This window comes from Tiliqua scincoides, chromosome 5 (assembly GCF_035046505.1).
Source record: "Tiliqua scincoides isolate rTilSci1 chromosome 5, rTilSci1.hap2, whole genome shotgun sequence".
Taxonomy (NCBI): Eukaryota; Metazoa; Chordata; class Lepidosauria; order Squamata; family Scincidae; genus Tiliqua; species Tiliqua scincoides.
The window spans coordinates 100941325-100961763 of record NC_089825.1 but is presented as its reverse complement, the minus strand read 5'-3'; the positions used below and the strand labels follow the sequence as shown (position 1 = coordinate 100961763).

The window sequence follows — 20439 nt, the reverse complement described above, 5'->3', positions numbered from 1 at the left end:
AGATCTTGAGGGAACATGTCCTGACCCTAACAGAGCCTGAATCTATAGTATCTGCCTTTGAATCTCTAATGAACCATAATTTTGTAAATGTTGCTAATCCAACGGTCGAGGCCAAAGGCAGGACTAGTAATGACTATTCAGGATGGTACGATCAGGACTGCAAACGAGCTAAGGCTTATGCTAGGGAGTGTTTTGGAAACTTTAGAGCTAGCAATTCCAAGGAAGATTTGAAAATCTATTTTACAGCTATTGCTTCCCTGAAGGATTTGACCCAGTCCAAGCAGCATGAGCTCATTAAAAAGTCCTGGGATAGACTGATTCAAGTTACTGCTAGTAACAACCATAAGGCATTTTGGGACATTGTCTCTAGATCTTCCAATGAAGGTACGGGCAAATTTAATCTAATTTCTAGCCATTCTTGGCGCCACCATTTCTCAGACTTGTTTTTTGATCCGGCAGTTGTCGGTAGTGGGGACCCAGAGATTTCTTTCTCTAATTTTGAGGCTTGGCCTGACGTGCCCGAAGGGGAAATTCTTGATTTAATTGTAGCTCTAAAGCCGGGCAAGGCCACGGAGCCTGATGCCATTCCTACCAACTGGCTCAAAGAAGATCCTTCATTCTGGACGTTGATTCTGGCCCCGCTCTTTTCAGCCATCAATGCTTCTGGTCGATTTCCCAAAGTCTGGCTTAAAGCCATAGTGATCCCCATTTTTAAAAAAGGTGATCCCTGCAAGCCGGACAATTTTAGACCTATCAGCTTAATTTCTGTAATTGGTAAGCTGTACGCAAAACTTCTCCTTCAGCGCCTTAATCAATGGATTACCCATTCTAACATCTTGGGAATAGAACAAATAGGCTTTCGACAGGGGAAATCCACCCTGGATCATGCCCTCATTCTCCAACATTTAGCACACAAATATTCCACCCAAATGAAATCAGAACTCTTTGTTGCATTTTTAGACCTCAAAGGGGCTTTTGATAATGTGAGCAGAAATCTTTTATGGATAAAACTAGCTCGTATGGGGCTAGATCCTAAACTGCTTGCTCTTATCCGGGGTTTATATTCAAATACAACTGCCCAAGTTAGATACTCCCCGACAGGTAATTGCACTGATGAATTTCTCACCAACAAGGGGGTGAAGCAGGGTTGTGTGTTGGCTCCTACACTGTTTAATCTCTTTTTAAACGACCTGGCTCCTGCTCTAGCCACTGTTGATGGTCACCCTCCTAGATTGAGGAACTTGCAGGTCCCAATTTTATTATATGCTGATGATGCGGTTATTTTATCTCGTTCTAGCTTGGGGCTGAAACGCTTGATTAGGAAGTGTGTTGAATTCTTTTGCTCTAATGAGTTACAAATTAATTATACCAAGTCAAAAATTGTAGTTTTTGAAAGGTCCTGGAGACCAAGAGAGTGGAGATTTAATGGACAAACTGTAGAACAGGTTAGGACATTCAAATACCTGGGCATTCTTTTTTCGCATAATTTAGCATGGACATGCCATCGTTATATGGCTCGCTCCCTTGCTAAAGCCTCTTCGCAAGCCATTGTTAAATTTTTCCATAGCAAAGGTGGCTCGTATATTCCAGCGGCACTGAAGGTCTTTAATGCGAAATGCTCCCCCCAACTTCTATACGGGGTGCCACTCTGTATCCAATTGTTTAATAGCTCACTGGAGCAGATTCAGTCAGTCTTTTTAAGAAGCATACTAGGTTTGCCCCGGTGTGTTTCTTATGAGGTGCTCTGTATAGAATCAGGTCAAATCCAACTTGAAACTCTGGCGTGGATTAGAGCGACTAAATATTGGCTTAAAATGCTCTACAACACTGATTCCAACACTCTTCTATTCCATCTTCTTGATGACCCTTACTTTACAGATAAATTTTGGAGTACAAAAATAAAACAACTGGGAGTCGAGCCTGATTTACTTGGCCAGTTGTCACAAGACGAGGTATTTAGGCTCATCAAAGAGAGACTCCTGGATATTCATACTTCCAATATTTTATCTGCTGCCAACAAAGTCTGCTCACCATTACACTTTCATTTACCGGTCAGAGTAGGGGAAACTCCCAACTATTTATACACCTTGGAATGTCCAAAAATTAGAAGGGCCTTTTCTATGGCCCGTAGTAATTCCATTCCATCTGCTGTCCTTTGGGGCAGATTCAATGGTACTCCTCTACATGAGAGAATTTGTCCATGTTCTCAGTGTGCTGTAGAAACTTTAGTCCATCTTCTTTTCCATTGTCCGCTTCATTATGAGGCCAGGAGGAAATGTCCAGCTCTCCAACCCTATCTCAATTTTTTCTTGGAGGATTCTGCTATATTGCAAGCCTTATTAGCTTCCACTGATCCTAACACCATTCCCAGATAGCCACATTTATCTCGCAAATTGTGGCATCTAATCTGAAGCGTGCCCCCATTTCTTTGAAGTCTCTGAATTTCAGGAGTTAATTGCAAGTTGGTGTGTTATGTTATAAGCAAACATTTTTTTTCTATTAGCTGTATGAAAGTGTTTAATGATCTTTTAACTGTATGCCAATAAAGGTACTGAAACTGAGTGTAAAGAGCATCTCTCTATCCGCTCTGTCCATCCCCTGCATAATTTTGTATGTCTCAATCTCAATTTGTATGTCTCAACTTCTTTGTTAGGACTTGAATTAATACTTTTAGACCAAATACTGGGTATATTGAAATTTTTTCTACCAGACTGAACAGCAGTACCACACCTTCATATAATCACAAAAGAGAATTAAAGACAGGCAGGTTTGATTGTGACTTTTACTAAGTTCCTTGTGTGAAAGGAAAGGGCTGTAATCTGGGATATAGGTTAGATAGGAAACATCTGACCTAGATCATGGACATGTAACTTCCTTGGTGCCAACAGAGCATTTGGTGCATCTTGCCAGGGGAGTTTCAAGCCAGAGGCCTGCTTGGGGTAAAGGAACATTTGCTGCCTTACTTAGTGCAAGCCTCTGTTGATCCTCCAATTGGTCTATTCAGACCTGGGCCAGCCATTTTGGAGGGTAAACCTGGATAGGTGGTTAAGAACCAAGATGGGGGGGATAGGATTATTCTGGAGCAGCCACCTTGACACACCCCTACCCCCATCCCTGGTCCCCAACCTGTTCATCCTCCTCTCTGCCTTGTTCATAACAGCTGGAGGATCCTAACTAGTTGTGTACCCGCAGTTTTTGGAGGGAAATATGGTTTCTTGTGTGAAAGATGTTTTACATCCCCAGACGGATAAGAGGCAGAGTAGCAAACTCTGATCAGAATGATTTTGCATCCATGCGTTCCTTCTTAGGATATGAGACAGGCACAATAACAGGTGTCAGGGGCCTCCAGCATCAGGCCTCAGGCTTCAAAACAGTGTCTATCGTTCTGTGATTCAACTAGCCCAGAATTCAGTGCAGGGTTGGCCTAAGCAGTCCTTTGGCTTCCAGGGTGCAGCCTTGCATCAGACCATGTACAAATCATGGTTACATAAGCACTTGTGTGCATCATTCCACTAAACACAATAAAAATTGAAAGAAAAGTTAACATCATTGGCAACAAGCATTCTCCTGCTCCAGATCATTATTTTTTTACTAAAAATAAATATTTGTAATTTGTGATCTCTGCAGTTGTTTTTATTTCCCTTTGTTGCACTCCCATTGTTGGGCCTGGGATACGGAGGACCCCCTGGGTTGCAGGAGGCAGCGGCAGGGCACCTCAGGGTCTGGCCTCAGTTATCTCAGCCTAGCCCAAGCGGCCTCCATCGGGTTGTGGGGGAAGGGGGTTGCATCACCCGGGTCCTTCTCCCCACTATCTGGAACTCTCCCAACCTCAGTTCCTGTGGCTCATGGGCTAGCCAGCATCTGCTATAGCCAGTAGCCTAGCCAGTTCTGTCTTCAACACTGGCCGGGCTAGGCTTTATACTGGAGACCAGCCTCCCCTTAGGCTCCACCCCTTCCTCCTGTGAGAGTTATAATGCTGACCACCTGATCCCTCTCTCCTTCTTCTCACCCTCCTGTCCTGCCTGCCTGCCTGTCAGCCAGGCTGCAGGGACTGCTGACTACACTCTCACACCTGGAGTGGGCTGAGCTTGTTGGTGGTGTTGCCCCCACAGACCACCAGACAAAGGGGTAATAGCAAGCCTTGGAGCTTTGGGCAGTCTGCTGGAGGCTGGCTGGCTGGTCAGAGACTGGCTTGGTCCCCCATGGCCCCGGCGCCAGGCTCAGGAACAGGCCAGATTTGCCACTGAGTGCCTGCCCATGGCTCACTGGAGCTTGTTCCCAGGAGTCCACAGGTCATTTCCCTTTGGCCTTGCTACTGTCCTCCCAGCGGGTGTGAGAATCCACCTATGGCAGCCCCATGGCGTCATTTCCCCTGAGAGCCACAAGGGCTAAGACAGGCTCCCTCCCCGCACTGCTGCTGTTGTCCGGCCTGGAGGCTGGTTCCCAGGTGGCTTTGCTCCCAGGTAAGTCAAGGGAACCCTGACACCCATTTATATATTTTTTTCATGTAATAAGGCAAGAAGTGATAATCTAAGGGCCCAATCCTATCCAATTTTCCAGCACTGATGGAGCTATGCCAAGAAGGTGTGTGCTGCATCCTGCAGAGGGGGGCAGTCAGAGAGGCCTCCTCAAGGGATGGGAACATTTGTTCCCTTTTCTTAGGGCTGCATTGTGGCTGCATTGGCACTGGAAAGTTGGATGGGACTTGCCTTTAAGTATTGTTGTGCGATGGGTGCAGCAGGTGAGGCAGAACTAACCCATTGTTGTCCAGGGCACTGCAGCTGCCCTGCCTGCTTATCCCCAAGGAGGTTCTCCTTACTCCAGAGGAGGCTCTCCTTACACCCACTTTCTTGGGTGTAAGATCAGCCTCCTCAGGTGTAAGCTGGTGGGGTGGCTGCGGTGCTTTTCCACAGACTACAATGGGGCATTTCTGCTTCACCTGCTGACCCCACACCGCGTGTACCTGATTTTCACCTCTTTTGTTTTGTTTTCAACAGTGTACTAATTCCCACATCTCCAGAGATCTAATCATTCATGTTGAGTTTACAGAATCCAAGGGACTAGTGTGTATCCCTAGGCTCCAGTAACACTTCAAAAGAACACACCACGAGGCACTGAACATTTTATAATCATTGAATGTAATCTAGAAGTGATTTCAAACTATGCAGAGAAGCACATACTGTAGAGAAACTACAGCTGCTTGGACCTGAGCAGGACTGGAAGAATAAAGCTCATCCAGGTATGATTGGTAGAGGAAAATGTTTTTAGTTTTTTCACCTCCCCAAAATCATATTGCTTTATGGGGACACAAATGTCCGGGACATTAAAAGGAGGGATGCAAATACCCAATACCAGGATGCAGTTGGCCAAGATACAGTTGTCCAGGAGGCAACTGTCCCTGAAGCAGCTGGGTAGTGATACAGGAAGTACAACTGGAAGTGGCTCATCATCCACTCTCAACTTAATCTACCTCTCAGAGTTGCCCGTGAGGATCTAATGGAGAAATCAGAATTATACATGAGAGGCTGGGATACAAGTCTAGTCATTGCATTCAAGTAAATGGCCTCCACATTTTTGTCCCACTATGGCACCAATGATGAATCATTCCTCCTTCTTTATTGTTTGTACAGTGATGGAGAACGGGACAGAGGTGCGTGAGTTCATCCTCCTGAGTCTGACAAATGATCGCAGACAGCAACATGTTCTCTTCCTTGTATTCCTGCTGCTCTACATGGCCTGTCTGCTGGGGAATGGGGTCATTATGGCTGTCGTCATAGCCGAGCCAGGGCTCCATACCCCCATGTACTTTTTTCTAAGCAACCTCTCTTGTTTGGATATATGTCTCTGTACTGTTACTGTGCCAAATCTGCTGAGCAACTTCATAATGCAACACAAATCCATTTCTTTCATCGGGTGTCTGACTCAGCTGCAGTTCTTCCATTTCCTGGGCAGCAGCGAGGGCATACTTCTGGGTGTCATGGCCTATGACCGATACATAGCTATCTGCAACCCGATGCGTTACTCTGTCATCATGAGTGCAAGGGTTTGCCTCTCACTTGTGGTGTCCACTTGGACAGCTGGTTTTTTCCATGCCTTAATACACACAATAATGACCTCCAGGCTATGGTTCTGTGGCCCCAACCAAGTTCTGCACTTCTTTTGTGACATCAAACCTCTGCTCAAACTGTCCTGCAGTAGCACTGCCCTCAACATCACTCTCCTTAATGGGATCACTGGTTTTCTTGTTCTAGCTTCATTTCTTATCACCCTCATCTCGTACCTCTATATCATCTCTTTTGTCTTCTTCAAATTCCAGACATGGCAGAGCCGCTGGAAAGCCTTCTCCACTTGTGTCTCACACCTGACTGTGGTGACTCTCTACCAGTTTCCAGCAATGTTGAACTACATGCTTGCCTCTGCTGGTGACTCCTCTGAGAGAGAGATGATCATCAGTGTGCTGTACACTGTGGTCACCCCAGTGTTAAACCCTCTAATCTACACTCTGAGGAATAAAGAGGTGAAATCATCTCTGAGAAAAATGGTGAGCAGAAAACTGCTCTTCAGAAGTATTTAGCATAGTGCTGCTGTGTGGATGGATGGATAGATGAAAGTGTTTCACTGTCAATTCCCAAGCCAACATCACACTTTCATTTGAACATGAAGCAGAATTAAATATTGTGATCCCTATTACGTTCTCTTAATAGGGTCGAAATCTGGACTGGGGCTTTAGGAAGGCAAAACCTGACCTTGTCCATTGACATTGACCTTCTTCAGGCACAGCAAGGATGTGTAACTACTGCCTCCCTCCACATTTAGCGTTTGGACACTCTTTAACTCTCTCCTCTGTAAGTGATTTCTGAGTTGTTGAGAGCCTGCCAAACTAGAAACAGCTTCCTTGTAGGGACATGCTGGTGTTTGGAAAGTAATTGCATTCTGAGTACTTGGGTTCAGGTCTGCTTTGCTCTAAATGACAAGATGTTCTGCCAACTGAAGTTCCAATTGATGAATGGATTTTTCATTTTACATTTTTTTCTGCTCTAAACCTATCTTTAATTGACTTGTACATTGTCTTCCATACACCAAGTGGAGCGTGGGAGGCAAAGGGCCAGAGAGAGGCCAGACTGGGAAGGAATCCAGCTGGAAGGAGTTCTATGAAAGACTAAAACTATTTAATTGTAAAAACCCCTACGGGGCTTTAGAACAACCTGCCTATGTAAACCACCTTGGATTAAAGTCTGAGGAGAAATCAGATGACCAAAGAAAGGTGGTATATAAATACCTGTATAAGTAAATAAATGAATATGCGGAAGGGTCTGTATCAATTGTATCAAAGAACTCAATTGGAGTTATTTGGGGGTGGTCAGACCAGGAACTGGGTCATTGGCATGTCTGAGCTGAAAATGTGGGGCCCACAGCAACTGAATGAAAGCTATTAATTGATTTGCCCTTTCCTTCCTCTTGCCGTCCTCCTGCTTGTGAGCCAAGACCTGCGAGAATATTCTGAATCTTTCCACTTTAGGAGCTGGGGAGATCCCAGCTGGCAGGGGGGTTGAATATTTTGTATGTGTGTTTTGTTTTGCCTATTCTAGACTGTTTGAACTGGTGTGGCACTATAGATAAAATTTGGCCCCAAGTGGAAGGTTCAGTATAGGAGGGTACCCTAAAGCAGGTTATGTAAATGAGCCACAAGCCTAATCTTCAGAAGCCTCTTGGCTCAGATAGATAGATGCTAAATGGGACACCATCTAAAGCTGAAGAAGAGGTGCAACGCTGAGTTTGATGGTCTCTTTATAGCAGTGTTTCCCAACTGTTTAACACTGGGACCCACTTTTTTAAGATGACATTCTGTCAGGACCCACCTAGCTTTACAAGACTTTAAAAAATGTTTCATCTTACAGATGCTCAAGCCTCTGTTTTTATCCTTTTTTACTATGGTGAGGGGCACTTTCTGGAGTGTTTGTTGAGTTCCCCATTCATCAGAATGGGACCATTCTGGTGGCCTTATGTTCACTTTTTCCTGGCCTTCAATAGCAGTCCAGGCATGGTTGCCTAGTGAAGAGTAAATGCACATGTGTGCCTCAGTTTTGCTTTCAATAGGGCTCAATACATTTTCCTTGTCAGCTTTGGGGAGGGGGGGGACTTCATTAGTGTTTTTTTGGAGCCTGTGTTCATCAAATCAGGACCATTCTGGTGGTGTAATGTTCCTCTTGATCTGCCCTTCAAAGTGGACTGAGGCCTGTTTGCCTACTCACAAGTAAACACCTGCATGCCACCAACTTTCTATAGGGCTCAATATGTTTTCAGCCCTCAGCTCATCAGTTTCACAACTCACCGACAAGCAGGTCACGGCCCACAGTTTGGGAAACACTACCTTATAGGGTTGGTAAAGAAATGTGGGGCTTGTCATGAGATGATCTGCAGCTTGGAGCAAGGGTGCTGTGTCACCCATGGATCTAGTAGAAGCTGGGGAGATCTGGAATTGTGGTCTCACGAGCCTGACACTGAGATTGAGACATCACACTCCAGGGCAGTAGCACTGGTATGGCGTGCTGACCTGTAAGAAGAGAGAGAGTAGGGTTGGGATAAAAGGAGGGAAGAGACAGGAGATGTGACTGAGAGGAGAGAGGAAGAATGAAGTGGAGGACACTAGCGTTCCTGGAGGGGGAGCAAAACACTAAGTTTTTCTGGCACAGGGACACCATTTAAAGCCTTCACCTTTTGCCTTCAGAGCCAGTTGTGGCTGAAAAATCTTAAGTGTTTTGCCCTCCCCCCCTCCAAGAATGCCAGTGGTGGAGGAGTAAGTATTGGAATGATCAAGAACAGGAGAATCAGGGAGAGAAGGCTAGGACTGGCAGGAAAGCTTGGGAGTACTTGAGAAGAGAGAAGGAGGCGGGGGGGGGAAGAAGAAAAGATGGAGATGAAGGAATGAGAATAAAGAGAACAGCAGTGGAGGATGGAGGGGGACGATGACCAGAAGACAAGCCAGACAAACAGAAGGTGGAGGACAGGGGCAGAGTGTAAGATGGACATCATGGAGACACTTAGAAGGACAAGGCACTGATAAAGTGGCAAGAGCAAGGTGAGTGAATCGGCCAGGAAAACAGGGGAGAAGGAAGGGCAAATCATGTGAGAGAAAAGTAGCACAAAGGTAAAGTTTACCCCAAAGGAAGTGGGGAGTGCACCAAGGGAGTGGTACCTACTCTTATACCCATTGGGGTGCAGCCAACCCATAGTAAATGTCAGAAACAACACAAAGGCCAAAGGTGGGAGAGGCATGAGGTGTGGGAATGGATCGGGGGGCAAGTAGGAGTGAAACTAGGTGCAGAGGGGGGTGGGGGAATGGGCAAATTGGGTCTGGGGAATAAGGTGGATTCAGTGGCAGCAGCGCTGCTAATATCTTATCCCCCTTCCTGGACCTGATTCTGCAGTGTGAGTCCACATGAACCTGAACCGGTCATTTAGCTAGCGCAGGTCCAAGTAGTCGTTCTCCCCCCCACATGTGCAATGTGGAGGTTTACCCACAGGTAAGGGATTAATTGTTCCCTTGCCCAGAGGAGACTTCCTGGACTACCCCACTACCACCACCACTATAGGGTGGTCACTATTTTGGCATCACTATATCAGAGGAGGGAGGGGGAAGGATAGGATTGGGCATCATTTGGGTACTTCAGCAATTATTTTGAGGGGTTTACTTTTCATGAATATACACAAGATTGGATCCCTGCCTTCCTACATGGAGGCTCATTTCTCTTCTTCATTCAGAGTCCTTTGATAATTACCATTTCCCTACAGATCTAATCAACTGAAAACATTTTCAAAATCAAATGAACTCTTATGGGCCTGCAGACTGCATGTATGTCCCATGGCACAAATACCTACTGTCGTCCCGTCCCCCCGTCCCCCACAAGACACTGTGTGCTTTATGGTAAGTGGATATGATAAATGAGTGTTCTCCAAATACACAAAGAACCTAAAGGTCTTACTTCTGCGTCTGCATGAACAATGGAAGACTGCTAACGCTTCTGCATTGTGGCTGTGTGATTATTAATCAAGATATCACTGTAACACCTTGGCTGAAGAATGAAAATGGCATCTCCAGGTAGGAGCTCTATGGGCAAATATCTCCTCTTCGAAACAAATTCCAGGGACATTTTGTACATTGTCAGACAGCGTATCTATGATTTGCCTTTGTCCAAGCCTCAATGGCCAAAGTCTCTAGCTCAGTGGTAAAGCACATGAAAGGACACAGGAAGGTTCTTTATATTGAATCCGACCACTGTAGACACTGACTGGAAGCAGGGTCTCAGATAGCATCTTTCTTTGCCTTACTTGGAAACACGGGATTGAACTTGGGACCCTCTGCATACATAGCCTGTGCTTTACTGTAGAACTACAGACCCTCTCAAGTTTGGCATTTGGTGGACCACTGTGAGATACAGGAAGCTGGACTAGATGGGCCTATGGCCTGATCCAGTGGGGCTGTTCTTATGTTCTAGGACAGGGGTCTCCAAACCCTAGCCCGGGGGCCAGATGTGGCCCGCAGCAAGCCTCTTTCCAGCCCGCAGCCAACCTCTTGTCCCCTGAAAGCCTCTGGGCCACTCAACTGAACATGACCAGAACTGTGCTCTGATTGTGTCTGGAGGGTGTTCTGAGGGCCAGAGAGGTTGAATCAATGAGCCCATTCATTCATTTATTCACTCATCTAAGTTCCATCTCTAATTTATTGATTTAAATTTTATATTTAAATTTTTTTCCCGGCCCTCCACACCACGCCAGATATTTGATGCAGCCCTCTGGCCAAAAAGTTTGGAGACCCCTGTTCTAGGGGAAAAAGCCAGTCAAGCCTAAGTAATAGGAAAACACATTTCGCCCTTAGGAGTTGAATTTTTAAACATCTCTTCTTAGTGTGTGCTTATGACATGGAAGGAATATATTCCACAAATTTTATTGCTGGAATATCTAGGTATGGCTAAATAAGACTTACGGCCCAATCTTAATGCATCTGAGCGGCAGTGGAATGCACATAGTGGTGACTGCTATAAAATAGTTAGCGGTAGCTGTAAAAGCTGGACTAGATCAGCCTTTCAGTGGATCTACTGGGACACTATTTATTATCTTATGATCTTAGTTTGTACTTCCATATTCATCCCCTCTACAAAAATAAATAAAAGGAATAAGAATCACATTCATATCTCACCACACAACATTATCCTTCATTTTATTCTACTCATTTATGGGACTAAGGGCAACATACTTGTCTTTTTTACCTTCACAGTGCTGGAGAACCAAACAGAGGTGCAGGAGTTCATCCTTCTGGGACTGACCAATGATCGCAAACAGCAACATATTCTCTTCACCATTTTCCTGCTTCTCTACGTGGCCTGTTTGCTGGGGAATGGGACCATTTTGGCGATAGTGGTAGCTGAGCCACGGCTCCATACCCCCATGTATTTTTTTCTAGGCAATCTCTCATGCCTGGACATCTGCTACTCGACAGTAACAATGCCCAAAATGTTACATGGCTTTCTGATAGAGCACCAGACAATTTCCTTTATTGGGTGCATGACTCAGCTGCATTTCTTTCACTTCCTGGGTGGAACTGAAGCAATGCTTCTGGGTGTCATGGCCTATGACCGGTACGTCGCCATATGCAACCCTCTGCGTTACACCGTCATCATGAGTAAGTGGGCTTGCCTCTCACTAGCTGTGGCCACCTGGTCTGCTGGTTTCATTTATAGCTTGATGTACTCCGTGATGACCTCCCGTGCTTGGTTCTGTGGCCCAAACCACATCCTGCACTTCTTTTGTGATATCAAACCACTGCTAAAACTGGCCTGCAGCAGCACCACTTTCAATCTCACCCTTCTTAATATTGTCAGTGGTTGTGTCGTTATGGCCACCTCCTTTGTCACCCTCTTCTCCTACCTCTACATTGTCACATTCCTGTTCTTCAAATTCCAGATGTGGCAGAGCCTTTGGAAAGCCTTCTCCACCTGTGCTTCTCACCTGACTGTCGTGATGATTTTCCAGACTCCGGTTGTGTTTAACTACATGCTGGCCTCTGCCATAGACTCCTCTAAAAGGGACATGATGATCACTGTGCTCTATAGTGTAGTCACTCCAGTTTTAAACCCTCTGATCTACAGTCTGAGAAATCAAGAGGTAAAGTCATCTGTGAGAAAAATCCTAAGCAAAAAATGGCTCTCTGGAAGAACATGAATCCTTTGCACCTAATTAGAGAGATAGATATGTAGAAACAAACAAATGCCAGTTCCCATCTCAGTCTTGCATGACCAGGATTCAGAAATGAATACAGACAATTTTGATTCTTAGTGAATGGGGTAAAAATGGGGATGTTTAGATGGTCATCTAAACCATCTAAATATATAAATCGTGTTTAGATTGGCATGGTTAGACACCATGCAGCATCTGGTGGATGGGACTTGGGTTTCAATTCTATAAACACTTTCCTGGGATACTTTGAACACAAAGGGATTTACTGGTCTGTTTACCTGGTATCTTTCTTCTTCTTCTTCTTCTTCTTCTTCTTCTTCTTCTTCTTCTTCTTCTTCATCATCATCATCATCATCATCATCATCATCATCATCATCATCATCATCATATCAGGCCTTGTAAAACAGCATGGACTTTGGGAAGAATGTGGTTATTTATGATATGTATATTTTGTTCCTCTTTCAAGGTTTGCAAACAAGGTTATCTCCTCTCTCCCCAGACCTGTTTATCCTCACTGTAAGTTTATGAGATGGCAGCCTTATGCACACTTAAGCCCCATTGATTGTAACTTTACTAATTTCTGAGTAGGCATGCATAGCATTGGGCTGTGAGTTAGGTTTGACAGAGAGAGAGAGAGAGAGAGAGGTCACCTTCTGACCATGATGGCAGAATAAGGTGTCTGAATTTCTTCTAAGATCCAACTGTTGTCTGGCCCTACAAACTTTTCCTTAGTCCTATTACAGGCAGAGATAACAGAAAGTCATACACAGCAAGAAAAATTTCATGTGTGGAAGAGGATTTTCCTGCTTATTAAGACTTTTGAATCATTTTAAGACAGGAAAATCCTTGTACGCTGCATGTGAAAGAATATTGAGCTCCGTCTCATATCTTTTTTATTTGTTTCAGCATAGTAAGTAAATTAGGGTGCAATCCTGACCCGTATTTGGGCTGGCGCAAGGGAGGGTCGCAAATGTGCCATAAGGCGGATCCAAGAAGCGCCAGCCTGCGGAGGCTGACATAAGCAAGCACAAAAGGTAGGTGGGGGAGGCAGGGAGGAGGGAGGCGTTCCTGGGCAGGGGGAGGTCAGGTGGTGGGCAGCCCTGAGGGTGGGCGGACAGGGAGAGGGTGACTGGTTCTTCCCAGGGAGAATGGAGGGGCTTCAAGCCACTCCGCTCTTCTCAGGCTTGCGCCACCTCAAGAGGTGGCACAAGTCCAAGGAGACTCATTGGGGCCAGCAGCCCTTACCCAGGGGTAAGGGGAAACATTTCCCCTTGCCTCTGGCTTAGTTGCTTATGGCCACAATCCTGTGCTGGATACAGTGCAAGCCTCTTGGCATACCTGTTCCAGTGTAGGATAGGATTGTGCCCTCAGATAATCAAACACACACAAAGGAAGAAAATGAAAGATACACAAAGCCTGCCATCCATTTGACTGCACAAGAGACAACCAAGTAGAGAGGCATTTGCGGGTCAATGGCAAGGCTGTGCCAAGGCTAAGGTTACCAATCTTCTGGATGGGGTGCAACCCATTGCAGGAGTCATGGGGTGAGAGTGCCAAGACTAGGCAATTCTCCTGTTTCCAAGCATCATTGAAAAAATAGAAAGGGCTCTAAAGAAGAGATTCCCCAACTTCTATAGGGAAGTTGGAAACCACGTAAGTCTTTGTGGGGGAGGGGCGAAGACAGCAACACTAGCACCAGGAACATGCTAGGGAAGGAACACCAGGGAAGAAAGGGGATTTTATACTTGCCGGGGCAGTGCCAACCTCCTGGGGGATACGGGGAGCCTGTGAATGCTTCTACAGGGCTCCCCAATCCTTAAAATGTTTGAAAACAGTGATCATGACCCACTTCCAGTTTGCACTCACAAAACTGGAGGTGGGTTGCAGTTTGCTATTTTTAAACATTCTGAGGCTTGGGGAGCCCTGCAGAGATACCCATGAGCTTCCTGCAGCCCCCAGGAGGTCAGTGCTGCCCCCTCAGTAAATCTGACACCCCTCGATTGCAGTGGAACCACGGTCACTGCGGTGCTGCTGTCAGTGCAAGGCCACTCTCCTTAAGGGGGAATGTCCTGCCTCCAATTCCCATGGTGGGTCATGACCTACCAGTGTGGGAACTGCTGCTTTAAAGGAAACCCCAAAAGCTGGTCTGTAACCTTAGCTGGCGCAAGGGAGGAAAGCAGGGTAAGAGTGTCAGAGCCACTTCCTTGGAGAGAGGGGTGCATTGCAAAGTGGCCGAGAAAGGGTGACTGTTCAACCCACGCTAGCACACAAGGGATTTCTGATCCTGAGGGCCAACTTGCTATGGGGATCCTTGGCTTGTGGCTGGAACATAGCAGGTCAAACAAGCAAACAATAATGCAGGGAAGGAAGGTGAGTGAGGGACAAAAGACACTTGGGTCTAGTGGCCCAGCTGCTGCAGAAGGCTGCAGGAGGATGTGGTAAATGCAGCCAAGCCCCTGCAGCCCACTGAGCAGCCTCCTAGCCAACTTTCCAGCACTGACTTAGCTGCAATGCAGCCCCCAGGGTAAGGCAACAAACATGTCCTTATCTTGAGGAAGCCCCCTTGACTACCTCCCCACTGCAGGACGCAGTGCACACCATATTGGCACAGCTATGTCAGTGCTGGAAAGTTGGTTAGGATTGCACCCTTATTCAGATGGGAGATAATACGCTGGATGTGGATGTGAAAAGATAGGGGTTTTCCAAAATTATACTATATAAAATCACTTAACTTATGAATACTCTCATCATTTTCATTGAGAGAAGAGAGTACAAGAAGAATGATGTGCAAAATCTAGCATTATTAGTGAAGGTGGTAATTTTCTTGTTGTCTTCAACTGGTAGAAAAGAAACATGGAAGTATCCGGTTGTCTCTACGAATAGGTGTGGAGAATGAAAGACATAGTCCATTTCCTCTAGCTCATTTCCAACCCTAAGCTCATGTGCAATCTTATTTTTTAAATAGTGAACCCACTGGTATGGATCTAGTGGGATGAACCGAGCAATTTGCTTCCCTTGACTCCCTTTCCAAGAGGTGGTGGTGCAAACCAGAGGTTGGTATGAAGCAGCCATTTTCAACCACCGTGCCACGGCACACTGGTGTGCCGCAAGTGGTCCACAGGTGCGCCACAGGAATTTGGGGGAAGGTTATTTAATAGTAGGGCCAATGGGAGGTGTGAGCCCCCCACTGGCAGTGTGGTGTACCTTGTCAATTGTCAAAAACCCAATGGTGTGCCTTGACCATTTTAGTGCCTTGTCAGTGAGCCATGAGATGAAAAAGGTTGAAAATCACTGCTATGAAGAAATCACTGGAAGGAGAAAGTAGAGAGTTGCATCTGTCTCCATCAGGAGATGTGGCCGAACTAAAGGGGGAGTAACAGTCAGCATCTACTGCAGGATTTACATTACATTGATTTCTATAATCAATTTGCCATCAGGAAGAAGATATAGGGTGATAAGAACAAGAATGAGTAGATTAAAGAACAGTTTTTATCCCAGTGCAGTGTCTAGATTAAATGCGGGGGTACAGTGATATGCGATACCATAGTCTTTCGAGACTGAAGGTTGCCAATACAAGTGATATGTTGAACAGAATTTTAGCAATGTGGTGATTGTATATGTAGTCTGCCTGACTTTGTTGTAATATTGTTTTGTGTCGGTTGTGTCTTGTTTTACCTTACGAAAGCACCTAATTTTGTTGTACTTGTGTATACGGGTACAGTGACAAATTTTCTATTCTACTCTATTCTATTCTATTCTATAATTAATAAAGTGACCCAATTCATACCAAATGCCTTGATCTAATGTCATTTATGGGGGAGGTGCCAAAGCAAAGACTTGTGTTTCTTGATGTGTATGGTGTTTTGGATAGCCATCTTTCTTTCCACCCTGCACATGCCCGATCTCGTCTGATCTCGGAAGCTAAGCAGGGTCAGGCCTGGTTAGTACTTGGATGGGAGACCACCTGGGAATACTGGGTGCTGTAGGCTTATACCATAATCTTTCGAGACTGAAGGTTGCCAACCTTTCTTTCCAGCCTTGCTCCAAGCTCTTTAACAACAATCTGATACAGAGAACTTCAGCATGTGAAGATTTCTTTGCTATTTACCTTTATACTAGAAAAAAAGGCTCACCTGAGAAATTCCCATGGGTTGTTAAGCAAAGCAGATATAAAGATGATGACAAAATAGGTTTGAAGAACTTTTGTTGCTAGTTTGATAATTACCCTCTCCTCCTAGTCCTAATCAAACATTTATATATATATGATTCCTGTGTTAGGTACATGTCCCATAGCACATCTCCTCTCAAGACTTTTCTCTACCTCCTGGGAGACTTTGAATGTCTTTTAATAGGTAGACGTAATCAATGAGTGTTTTCAATGATGCAGAGAAGCTACAGCTCTCACTTTCTGCGTGAACAGTGGAAGACTACCCATGCTACCTCAATGTAACCCTGTGCATTTTTTTTTCCATATCAGTTTAATCTCTCAACTGGAAGAACAATACTGCTAACAGAAATCTTTTCAATTTGAAATCACTTGAATAATCCATGGAAGTTTTGTAGATAATCCAGGCAACATGTCTATAATTATTTGTTTTATGTGGGCTCTGATCAGCCTTCTGGAGACAGGCCATTGCTCAGTGGCAGAAGACATGCGTTGCATTCACAAACCCCTGGTTCAATCTCCAGCATATCCAGGTACAGCAAGGAAAAGACCTTTGTGAAACCCAGAAGAGCCAAGGCTGATCATTGTTAACATGACTGATCTTGATGAACAAACTATCTGATGCAGTCTAAGACAGATTTGTATGGTCGAATCAGTTACGTGCTCTCTGCATTGCAAAGAAAAGGTAGAATTCAGAGCTAAGAGCATACAGCACAGAACATGTGCTGAAAACAGTCCTGTAAGTATGGAAACCCTGCAGAACATACATATTTGCATGGTGTAGGTGGGTGGACACATTTTGCTTTTCTACTACATGTTTCCAGCATGGATGACATAATCCTCATAGTTCCCATCACTACCTATTTCACTTCCCCAAACATTATTTTCAACAGTTTTGCTATCTAAATTTATCTGACTTTCACCCTCTGCTGTACATTCTCGTGATACGGTATCTGCTTTCTTTCCAGGAATGACTTCTCACCAAAGTTTAAGATGTTGACATCCAACATAAAATCTTAATATTCCACCAAACGCCTTACTGACAATTATGGAAAGTTAGCTCAATTATATTCTGACCCACAGTCCAATCCTATCGCATGCCTACTCAGAAGTAAGTTCCATTGAGCTCAATGGGCTCTACTCCCATGTAATTGTGTATAGGATTGCAGACCTAATTAATTTGCAATGGTTCCAATGAATTCTTCTGTGTTCTGATATTACGTTTTTGTGATGACAGTCCATTATTTCTCAGGTTCTCATGGGTTTTCTTCATTTCGCATAGACAAATTATTGTACGTATGTACTACATCCTGCAAGATTCGATATATTCATGTGACTATCGAAGTATGAAAGTGACGTGCCAAATATAAACCTGGCTGCATGTTCTTAATTTACTCTTACTGTTCTTAATTTACTCTTTCACTGTTAGTGTACTGTTCCATGTTTTTTTGAGAGATGTGATGTGAGGGCCCAATCCTATCCAACTTTCCAGCACTGAGGCAGCCGCAATGCAGCCCCAAGGTAAGAAAACAAATGCTCTCTTACCTTAGGGAGGCCTCCAAGACTGCCTCCCCAACACAGGAAGGAGTGCATACCCCATAGGCACAGCAGCACCAGCACTAGAAAATTGGATAGTATTGGGCCCTCAGTCTAGAATAAGGCAACTAGTTGGGCAACAGGAGGCTGTACAGTCACACTACCTTACAATATTGGCTGCCCTCTAGTCTGGGAAGAACATGGTACTGTGATGATGCATAAAAACTTTCCTCAAGAAGATAGGAAAATACCCTGGTCCATTCAATGACTCTAGCTAACCTATATCGCAGAGTTGTTCCTGAGGAGAGATAACCTTGTATTCTGCCTTGGGGTTCCTGAAGGAAGGGAGGAATCCAAAATAAATTAATAAATTCAAGCAAATATCTGTGATTTCCATTCCATTGAGAACTACTAACAAAGTTTTCATTTTTATTTTCTATTAGCACAGCAATGGAAAACCAGACAGAGGTGCATGAATTCATTCTACTGGGTCTCACCAGTGATCGCAGACAGCAACATATTCTCTTTGTATGTTTTCTGCTCCTCTACATAACCTGTCTCTTGGGCAATGGGGCCATTTTGACTGTAGTCATTGCTGAGCCACGACTCCAGACCCCCATGTATTTTTTCCTGGGCAATCTCTCCTGTCTGGATATATGCTACTCAACAGTTACAGTTCCAAAACTGCTCATCGGCTTCCTAATACAGCACCAGACCATATCTTTTATGGGGTGCATGACCCAGCTGCACTTTTTCCATTTCCTGGGCAGCAGTGAAGCTGTGCTCCTGGGGGTCATGGCATACGACCGCTACGTAGCTATAGGCAACCCTTTGCGTTACTCTGTCATCATGAGCAAATGGACTTGCCTCATGTTAGCTGGAGCCACGTGGATGGCTGGTTTCTTCCATGCATTAATGCATACAATAATGACCTCCAGAGTGTGGTTCTGCAGCCCCAACATTGTCCAACACTTCTTCTGTGACATCAAACCTCTGCTAAGACTGGCCTGCAGCAGCACAGCCCTGAACCTCACCCTTCTTAATGTGGTCACTGGTACCATTGCTCTGAGCCCCTTCTTCCTCACTCTTCTTTCCTACCTCTACATCATCTCCTTTCTCTTCTTCAAAGTCCAATCGTGGCAGAGCCGCTGGAAGGCCTTCTCCACATGTGCTTCCCACCTGACTGTGGTGACTCTCTTCTATATTCCAGTTCTTTCCAACTATATGGTTGCCACTGCTAATGCATCATCCGAAAGAGACATGATCATCTCTCTGTTGTACAGCGTGGTTACTCCAGTTCTAAACCCTTTAATCTACACTCTGAGAAATCAAGAGGTGAAATCTGCTGTGAGAAAAATCCTAAACAGAAAACTGCAGAGGTAGCAATGCTAATCTCTAGTTTTCCAACAAGGTAAACTGATTGCAATCTGGGACAGTTTAGAGAGGCAAAACCTGACCCTGACCACAGATGCTGGGATATGTGGGCAAGCAGCAGGTTGAACTTCAACCTCAGTTGTTGTCAACTATTCCCCTTTATTGTCTCTTTCATATAAATGTTATCTAGGTTATTGGTAATTCTGCAATGTGGAAACAGGTCAGCTGCAGTAGAGTAGCTAGAGGGGTGCAAACAGTAAGTACTGCATGTGCTGCAATGCACCACATAAGGGCTCCCCCCAATCACTGTTGGAGCCATTCTGGGAAGCAACAGCCACACAGGAGATGCCGTTTGATTTGCATGCTCCCGCACATTGCCGTCACTGCCCAAAATGGCTCCAACAATGAGTGCACATTTCATTCAAAAATGTGTCCCCCTCCAGATGAAGAAACTGAATTTCTTACGGATATACAATCAACAAGAATCTTTAGCCTGCAATCCTCAGTTACCAGGGAGAAAGCCCCATTGACTATAGGTGAACTTACTTCTGAGTAGAAATGCATAGGATTGGGCTTTCACTTCTATTTTTGTGCTTAAAGCAAAGCTGAACAAACAGTAATGTGTCGGTAAAGCTATGCAATTATTCTTGACTGTTCCTTCATTGGTTTGTTCTTGATATATTAAAATATGCATTAATGAATTGAAATTAGTCTATTCTTGATGCATTTGAATTCACTGGTGATTTTATGATATTTTACAATGCATACTTCATGCTCATAACAATTCACACAAAAACACACAAAGAAACATATGCAGGATATGTTATATCAATAAAAATAAAAATGGGAGAATGGGGGTGGGGAGGCTGTGAGAGAGGGTGGACACATGGCAATTGTGCATGCTGGACTCTCTTCCCTCTTTTAGCGACCTTCTTGCCCCTTCCTTCTCCTTAGACTTGCGCCAGCAACAGGGGCTGGTGCGGGTCCGAGATCCACTGCTGAGCAGCAGGCTTACAGAGAGAGAAGGGAAAACAATTCCAGTTTCTCCTCCAAAGCCACTTGATCCCCCCCCCCCACTGGATACATCGTGCTTGTGTTTGTCATGGATGCATCAGCACGGTCAGGGGAAA

The 20439-nt window shown here is 44.9% G+C and overlaps 3 protein-coding genes and 1 pseudogene across 3 annotated transcripts; all 4 read left to right on the top strand.

Annotated features, from left to right (window-relative positions):
* Positions 1-5632: 5632 nt before the first annotated feature.
* Positions 5633-6574, top strand: LOC136652643 (olfactory receptor 12D1-like). Its single transcript, XM_066629570.1, has one exon. The coding sequence runs from the start codon at positions 5633-5635 to the stop codon at positions 6572-6574; it is 942 nt and encodes a 313-aa protein (XP_066485667.1).
* A 3512-nt stretch (positions 6575-10086) lies between these two features.
* Positions 10087-12219, top strand: LOC136652642 (olfactory receptor 12D1-like). The gene is made up of 2 exons (XM_066629569.1): positions 10087-10099; positions 11276-12219. Exons 1-2 carry the CDS (start codon positions 10087-10089, stop codon positions 12217-12219), a joined length of 957 nt encoding a protein of 318 aa, XP_066485666.1.
* Positions 12220-16104: 3885 nt separating this feature from the next.
* LOC136655191 (5S ribosomal RNA) lies at positions 16105-16223 on the top strand (annotated as a pseudogene).
* Positions 16224-18385: 2162 nt separating this feature from the next.
* On the top strand, positions 18386-19318 carry LOC136654213 (olfactory receptor 12D1-like). The gene has a single exon (XM_066631139.1). It carries the CDS (start codon positions 18386-18388, stop codon positions 19316-19318), a length of 933 nt encoding a protein of 310 aa, XP_066487236.1.
* Positions 19319-20439: the final 1121 nt, after the last annotated feature.